The following is a 9456-nucleotide window of genomic DNA, read 5'->3' on the forward strand; positions in this document are numbered from 1 at the left end:
TTATATACCATGTTTAAGGTTACATAAATAATCAAGGAATTTTATTTGATATTCATAAAATATTCATAAATATATGCACATAAAATGATGAATAAACTCTTTTATTAAATAAATAATAAATATCCTTTTTTACATCATGCTTCTAGGACACTATTCTCAACATGGGCCCTCTTTAAATTTTTCACGAGAATAAATTTTTCTTACATTTTTATTATTTTTCCTCCTCCGTTTCTAAATTTCCTAATAAGTGCGCCTATTAACACCATTTTTTCTACTTTTCACACACCACGTTTTAGTGTTACTAAAATATCTATTCATAAAATTACTTTTAAGGACAATAATATTTAAAAAAAAAAATACTCATTACACACCCTATCATTAAAAAAATATATTGCCTTTCACACACTACTTTCGCTAATTCGAGTTTTGCTACAGTAAAAAAGTTTCAGAAACAGTCACATCTAACTTTGTTGTTACAATAAAAAATTTTTACATAACATCACATTTCAACTCGAATTAGCGAACCGAACGGACCCTACTGTACCCTACTTTTTCAGAAGAATAGGGATGAATTCCAATATAAAAGAGCCTTCCTACAAAAAAGTACTTGGTTAAATTTTTCTTAAAATTATTGTTTTTTTAATTCAATTTTTAATGGTTATATCATTAGTTCTAAGAAAGAAAAAAAAAATGAAGAGAGAAATTATTGACTGACTATTCGTTAAAAAAATTTTGAAAAAATTTTTCTAAGAAATTCATGATTCGTATAAATGGATGTACGTACGTAGAACCCAAAAAAAAAAAAAAAAACAATTTCGTGTACGTAATGAAGGGAAAAACATTTGGAAAACAAATGAAGGGAAAAAATAGCAATAGACAAAGCTCCACGATACTGCAATTCCTTAAAGTGCTACTAACATTATTTTTAAGCAAAATGTTAGTACCTAAAAAAAGTGAAAATTCGAATTTCTCAAATAATAATAATAATAATAATAAAAATAATAATTATAATAATAGTAATAATAATTATAATAATAATAATAATAATAATAAGTAATTAATAATTATGATGCGTGTAAAGTGTAAACTCATGGCTGGCTCGGCTCAATTCCAAAATTTACAGCGAAGAAGGGCTGATGGCTTGCTTGAAGATTTAGTGGCTGCCTGGGAATGAGATTAAAATAAAAGATAATCATTGATTTGGTTGACAAATAGAACATTTCTAAGTATATACCTATCACAATAATGGTCATTATATTATCTATATAAGATTTGGGATTTACTCAATCCAACACCAAGTTGATGAGTTTGCTATATTGAACTTGGAAAAAGCCAAAGAGCATTATTCCCAAAGATACCGGATATGTGGATATACACAATAATATTGATCATGATCAAGACCGTGTTTGGTTTAACTTATTAGGGACGATGACCAGCCTTTTGGGATATCAAAACGCCATTGTACTTAAAAATTCAAGCTCCACCACATAATTAGGTTTTTTTTTTTTTTTTTTTTTTTTTTTTTTTTTTTTTTAAAAAAAAAGTGAAAATTCGAATTTCTCAAATAATAATAATAATAATAAAAATAATAATTATAATAATAGTAATAATAATTATAATAATAATAATAATAATAATAAGTAATTAATAATTATGATGCGTGTAAAGTGTAAACTCATGGCTGGCTCGGCTCAATTCCAAAATTTACAGCGAAGAAGGGCTGATGGCTTGCTTGAAGATTTAGTGGCTGCCTGGGAATGAGATTAAAATAAAAGATAATCATTGATTTGGTTGACAAATAGAACATTTCTAAGTATATACCTATCACAATAATGGTCATTATATTATCTATATAAGATTTGGGATTTACTCAATCCAACACCAAGTTGATGAGTTTGCTATATTGAACTTGGAAAAAGCCAAAGAGCATTATTCCCAAAGATACCGGACATATAGATATACACAATAATATTGATCATGATCAAGACCTTGTTTGGTTTAACTTATGGATTCAATTTTATGATCGATCAATTTTATAGATTCAAATTATATGGTTTGAATCAAAATTTAAATTTTTATGAAAAAAAATATTATAACAAAACTATTGAAACCGGGATTTGAACTCCTTTACTAAATAAGCGTGACATATCTTTCAGTTTCAGGTGCTCTTGTTGTTTTTTTCTCCCTCTCTTTTTCTCAGATTTTGCCAAAGCTAAAGCAAGACCCACATGTATGCAAAATTGCACACCAAGACAAAGGAGATAAGACCTCATGTCTCTCACATCTCCAATCTTTTGGATTTTTCACAGATTCAATGCCAGAACTCTAATGTGAACACCTTTTCTTATCCCTTTACAGACCACACAATACTCATTCCTCTGTTTGTCCCTTAGAAAAGAGTCATTTTACTTTCTTCCGGGAAAGGGAAAGAAAAAATGTGGTTTTGGCTAGATTCCTTTGTACAAAAGCAACTAAGCGTTCAATTACTTTGCACCTTTCCATTTTTCCTAATTTATTTATTTATTGCTGGATTTTTCTTTCTGTTTACTTTGGTCCACTTATTGTTTTCTTATATATATCCCCTCCTAGGTATGCTTACGGGAAATGTTGTTATAGGATTTGTATCTATCTTTTTCTTTGCCCCTTTTAAAAGGATAAATACATTTCATAACATAAAAAGGCAATATAACACTTATTCATATCCACACAATCTCTTATTGTGTGAAACACAATAATGATATACGACTAATTCCATCTATAAATTCGAATGAAATGCTAAAAAAAAAAAAAATATTGCGCATTGGGCTCCACGATTACTTGCGACTCTTTATCATATCCTCTATAATTGATGAAAATCCGATCAACTGATGTCGCGAACCCCTTGCACTATCCCTACCCTATTCAACAATTCCGACACCATTGATCATAAAAAAAAAAAAAAAATCCGACACTATTAGATTTTAGCACCAAATTATTTTCTGAGTATGAATACAAAATGATGTAATGCATACTCGTCAATAACTGATTGGTTAAGTATGCAATGCTAAGTCAAACCAAATTATATTATAACAAGTGCATTCCAAAGCCATTAATTAATTATGTTTAGTTTTGATAAATAATTTAGTATGGGTAACATCGATAGGCTTCATTATTTGTTTTAGGGGTTGTAGAGATTGTTCTTTACTGTATTAGGGATTCAAATTATCTATTTAATTTTAAACGTAATGTATCACGAATTATATTATATTACGTTATTTAATATATTTAAACATTAAAACATAGAAAAGCATTTAAAATTGTTTAAATGACGCATATATAGTTGGTTATACATAACAATTAAACAAGTGTTTTGAGTTCGTTGTTTCTATTTTTGTATAATTGTTTTTACGGATGGAAAAAGAGGGTCATGTTGTTGAAGGTTGCTTCACCCACAAAATCCTGGTAATGTAAAAGTATAATATCTATCATAGCTTACTATCTTTCAAACTCTTGGTTGGATCCTCATTCTTCGGGAAATAGAACAAAAAGATGTGGAGATCAAATAATGTAATATTTATTTTGTTTGAGAATCAAACATTCAATATTTACAAACTACTATTTGGATTTTATATAAGGTTCATAGTTCCTCATAAACTATGGTGCTAATTATAAATGAAATGTGTATGGAATTTGCCAAAATTGGTTTACAGAAACAATAGTAATGCTTGCTTTATGGACAAATATATATATATATATATATAATAAAAATTAGTCAAAGAATATTTTCTTTTTAGAATATTGCAAAAGATTTTTTTTTAAGTTGCCTCGTCTCATTCACGCAACACTATAATTAGATCATCTTTAATACAAATGTTGATGCCAATTATATATTTGACACCGAAAAATATGATAAGACATGTTATTTTTATTTCTGCTCTAATGCATAATGCTAAAATTTACTTATCTGATAACCATTAAATTTTAAAAATTGTAAAAGTAAACTCTTAATTTTAAAGTAATTTAAAAAATCAAAAGTTGTAATGATTAAATGAAGTAACCATACCAACTAATAGAAATCAAGTACCAAATTTATTAAGCAATGCGCCTTTAACAATATGCACCAACGCGTCCTTCCTATTATAATATTTACCTCTCAGAGCCCATGCGTCATTTACTCTCTCCTGACGATTGTCGAATCAGCATCCATGCACCCTCCCCTATTCTCTTCTTGATGTTTGTTGCCGTTGCGGCCCATACATTACGCTCCATCACTCGTGTCGATTTCTTCTATTACGGTTCAAGATTGGATTCTCCTATTAGAGCTCCATCTTGCGGAGCATAATAAGAATGATTTATTTATTTAAATTTAAATTAATTTGCATTTAGTTTATCCTTAGTAGTTATTAGATTAGTAGTATCTATTATTTTAAAGTTTGAATTATTTTAAATTATTAGTTATTAGTAGATAAGTGTTAGTTTAAATTATTTGATCTAAATTAGTATTTAATTCCAATTCAAATTCTTCACGTAACTCTATAAATGTTGCGTTTTCAAAAACTTGTACCATTTTACTTCAAAGTTTAAATCTTATTAGCAACTAGCATTAACATGGTAAAAGACATGGTCAAGGGGCAGCTAACTGGTAAGTCTTTTGCATGAGGGATTAAAAAAAAAAAAAAAGACTTGCGATCACAAACAAGTATATGAAGTTGGAGAGAATTTCATTTATTTATTTATTTCTTGTTAGAAAATAAAAAGTGTTGTTTCTTGTTTTTAGACAATGAGACATTAGACAATATTATCACTTTTCTTTTTTTGGTTGGAGAAGAGATTAAATCTCGTTCAATTTTTTAATTCAAATTTTTAATTTAAATTGAGATATAATTTTTTATGATAATTTTTTTTAAAATAGAAAAAATTAAATGTAATTTTTTAATTGAGTTTTTAATATAGTAAATTTAAATTAAATAGATAACTAAGTAAGGCTTCTGTTTTTTCTTTAAAAAAAAAAAAGATTTCTACTTTTTGTTGCACCACCTGCCATCTCCTTTGCCATAATTTTTTTTTTCTTCAACCAAAAAATAATAATTTTTTCCCTGAAAAGAAAACAAGGGAGAGCAGAATTTAGAGCACCTCATTTAATGGAAAGGCATTTTCTTTTTTCTTTTTTCTTTTTTTTTTGTGATAAATAATGAAAGACCCTTTTTGTTCCAATTAACTGGAGTTTATCACATGGTGGAGTTTATCACATTTTCTTAAGTCATGATTTAAATTATGATTCATTATTTATTATAATATTTTTTTTATAAAAAATATATATAAATTAAAAATAATTTTAATCTCATAATTTTAATTTATGAACAAAATATTATCTTAATTTCTCAAATTTATGAAAGTGGTCTCCGCTCTGGTATTAAATTAAATTGTGATGTGTATATCAATACTTTGTTTATTGATTTATTTTAAAAGTCTATTTACTTTTTTTGTAACATTATTTCATGCTAACCTTTTTACATTATGTTTGACAAAAAAAAAACAGAGAGAATTTTTTATAGATGAGAATTAGAGTTTGTTCACTAGCAGCATAAAAAAACTAAATTCTTAAAATTGTTATAAAATAAAAGAAAGTTAAGGGGAGTGAAAGAACAATAATAAGAGAATAGGAAGAATTAAGAGAAGAAAAAAGAGAATATTTTGATTCACTCTCATTATACAATGTTTCTCTAAAGTTCTATTTATAGACTCTTCTACAAAACAATAATAGAAAGATCTATAAAATAATTGTAATTGTTAGATTTTAATCAATTATAATATCAATTAATTGTATATTACAATCTCATAAATTGTGACCTTAATCCCATAAAGATACCATAAAATCTGGTTAATAGACATTCACATTAAATCTTATATTTATAACAAAAATAATTTTTTTGGTAAGTTATTAATAAAGTATTTTTTATTTTTCCGTTACTAAACATTATTACAACAGAATTAAGAATTTTCGTGTAGGAGATAAAAATGCCTTGCACCATAATGACAAACACAATTAAAAAAACTACATTCAAAAGCTCTCCTTATCATTTTACCTTTCTTATTGATAGTGCTTTTTTTTTTTTTTTTTTTTTTTTTTTTTTTTTTTTTTTTTACATTATATCTTGCTAAAATTACTTAACAATTAAAATAAGAATTTAAAATTGACGCAACCTGATAAACAAAAGTTTTTGTTTATTTATACATCTCTTTAATGTTTACTCTATATTAAAATATAAAAAATATGCTTTAAAGTGAATTCTTGTAGTTTCTTAATTTTCTACAACATTTTCACATATATTAATATGTTTTCTAAAATTTATATAAAATCAGAATGTCAATATTTTTACTGATGTTGATATTTTCATTTTTTTACTATAGATTAGTGTTTTATGTCCTAATCAGTGATGAAGTTATAAATTTTTCTATTAGAACGTGAGTAAAACATAAGTTTTACTCTAAAATAATTGTATAATTACTATTATCTTTTTATTATTTTTATATATTTTTTAATTTAAATGAATCAATCTTTTAATTGAATTTTTTTAGAGGATCTTATTCAGTTTAATTGAATTTTGAAAGTCTTTATTATCTTGAGGCCTAATTGTTTGAAGTAAAAATTTAAGAGAAAAAGCGTAAAATAATTAATTAAACAAATTTAGAGAGGTTTTTTTGAATCAATAAGAGCGGATGTTTCTACTCACTAATGAGACGTTTAATTTATAAATTTATAATTTTAATTTAAAATTTTAATTTTTTATTAAAAAATACTATAAAAAATTAAAAATTATAATTTAAAATTAAAAATAACCCTTAAAACAAACAAATAATAAAAAGTTACGCCATTACTAATTAAAAAAAATAATAGATTTTTTGATTTAAATTTATAATTTAAATTTTATTACAATAAAAAATTTTTAAAAATAATTACATTTAATTTTTTTATTATAATAAAAAATTCTCTACAACATCACATCTCAACTCAAATTAAAAATTTAAATTAGTAAACCGTACCGAACGTCTCTAAAATTCTTAAATAGTTTTTCATTATGGTTTTTCCTCTACGAAAGGAGGAAGAAAAAAAAAAAGAAAAAAGAAAAAGTGGGGCCACCAGCTATTTCTTCTCTGGACACAGCTTTAAAAGGCGCGTCTCCAGTTCTTTGACGTAACACTTTCCCACAAAAACACAACCGAAAGAAAAACAACTCAGAGAAAAAGAAAAGAAAATTCAGAGAAATCAGTCAGAAAATGGGAGGCTTCTCTTGCGAATCCGAATCATGGGTTCTGAACCCAGAAGAAGAACGCCACGATCATCAGAGATCGCTCTCTCGAACGAGCTCTGGGTTCGAGTTTCGGTCGAAGAACAACCAAGAAAGGAAGAAGAAGAAGAAAACGAAGAAGGAGAATTCATGTTCAGAGAAGAAGAACGGGGTGTTGCTGGAGCTGGAAGGAGATGAGCTTGGAAGGACGAAGAGTCTGACGGACGATGATCTCGAGGAGCTCAAAGGGTGTGTGGATCTGGGTTTTGGTGGATTCAGTTATGATGAGATTCCGGAGTTGAAGAACACGTTGCCTGCTCTGGAGCTCTGCTATTCCATGTCTCAGAGCTCTTCTCTTTCTGACTCCTCATCCACTCCCATTCCTAATTGGAAAATCTCCAGTCCTGGTTAGTAATTACATCTCTTTTTTAAGCCAATACCCATCTGTTTTTTTTTTTTTTTTTTTTTTTTTTTTTTTTTTTTTGTTTTTATTTTTGGGAAAACTTGCAGAATTTAGTTTCCTTGGTCTTGAAAATATGACATAAAAGGGCGTTTCATTAATTTGGAAAGGAATCATCAAAATCTAATTTATTTAATTTTTCTTCTCTTTTGTCCAGGTGACCATCCAGAGGATGTTAAAGCAAGGCTCAAATTCTGGGCACAAGCCGTGGCTTGTACTGTTAAATTATGCAGCTGAACTATCAAAAGAAAACACTTTATAATGAATTCATATCTTTTCCAAAAAAGAAATATGTTACGGCCATCAATCATCCTTTGAGAAAAAAAGCTGGATCTTTTATGTGAAGAGCTGTGTGCTCTTCACTGGTCCACTCCTGGGAAAAAAAAAAAAAATCCTAAAAAATTCTCAAGTTGAAGCTGGAGATGGACCTTCAAAAGGTTCTGCTCATGAATGGGATTAATGGGTTCTATCTATTTTTGGAGAAGAAACAAGAAAGAGCTAAAGAAGGAGAAGGAGGAGAAGAAGAAAGAAGAATGTTTCAGGTTTGAGATCATTCTCTTTTGGAGGCCTGGCTAAGACTGATACCTTGTTCTAAACGTTATTGGATCTTGTATTATTATTCTTTGTTGTTAAATTAAAGTAATAACAATATGAAAATTATAAGCTTTATTGTGTTTAATTAATCATTTTTCATTGGCGGGTCATGTGTGTTAGTACTTAGTTTTGATGGGATTCCAACTTAGCTGTTGGGTTTTATTATTTATGCAGCTGTGACTGGTGAGAGCTTCCATTTAGAGCTTCACCAACACTGATCTCTGTTGTTTTTGCTGATGACATGAACCTCTGCAATTTGGCTGAGGTAACTAACCTAACTTTTAACTGATCCATAATCAGTCAAAACTTTTTGCGCTTCAATTATGACCCTAAGTGATGCATCACCGCTTGCGTGTCAGTCGGTAGAGTAGAATCGTCACTTGGCAAAGGGTAAAAGAATGACTGGCACTGTTAATATGGTGATTGCATCATCAACGGTGATAGATAGCATTTTTCTCAGAATTATGGTGATGGTGTTACATTACTAACTAAGCTTTAACTCTGTTGACTAGCTATGATAATCCATTCCATTTCCGGGGATATAGTTATATTTGCCCGTCGGGCTGGTATTGCAGAAGCCAGTGGAGGGAGAGGGAGATTGCAAACTTTACTTCATTGACTGACCACTATCTCATTCTCATGTGCTAATTTCCCAATTTAGAGACTTTTTGGCTTTGCTTTCCAAGGGCAATAGTTCCTTGTGATTATGTGTAAGGACTGATTTTAAGAGTCACTAGTTCTTAGCTGACTTCTGATAAGATGATGTATTGTTTGTTGTTTGATGGTACAATTAACGGCGTTTTAGTGTTTGTTTATCTTTATGTTGTTACTAAAGTTGCAAGCATTGTGACTTAGGTGACATTAACTAGAATGATTCTTAGAGTTGAGCTGTGGTGTTGAACACTGCTGATGTTCTTTGTTGTCATTACAACTAAGAAAAAAGATACAAAAGATTAATGGCATTCATGATGGGTGATATGAGGTTATTTTGATAATTGTGGTGTCAAATACTGCTTGATTTTCTTTATTACTAAACTACTAAGAAAATGTTACAAAAAAAGGTTAATGAGATCCATGATGGGTGATATGGGGTCATTTTAACCCTTTGTTTTAGTGGTATGATTGTATATCTGA

At 28.4% G+C, this 9456-nt stretch overlaps 1 protein-coding gene across 1 annotated transcript; it reads left to right on the forward strand.

Annotated features, from left to right (window-relative positions):
- The first annotated feature begins 7191 nt into the window (after window positions 1-7191).
- LOC21407418 lies at window positions 7192-9109 on the forward strand. The gene is made up of 4 exons (XM_010099177.2): window positions 7192-7675; window positions 7886-8270; window positions 8497-8587; window positions 8835-9109. The coding sequence occupies exons 1-2, from the start codon at window positions 7258-7260 to the stop codon at window positions 7963-7965; spliced, it is 498 nt and encodes a 165-aa protein (XP_010097479.1). The 5' UTR covers window positions 7192-7257; the 3' UTR covers window positions 7966-8270; window positions 8497-8587; window positions 8835-9109.
- The last annotated feature ends 347 nt before the right edge of the window (window positions 9110-9456 follow it).

Source organism: Morus notabilis, unplaced genomic scaffold (assembly GCF_000414095.1).
Source record: "Morus notabilis unplaced genomic scaffold, ASM41409v2 Scaffold212, whole genome shotgun sequence".
Lineage (NCBI taxonomy): Eukaryota > Viridiplantae > Streptophyta > Magnoliopsida > Rosales > Moraceae > Morus > Morus notabilis.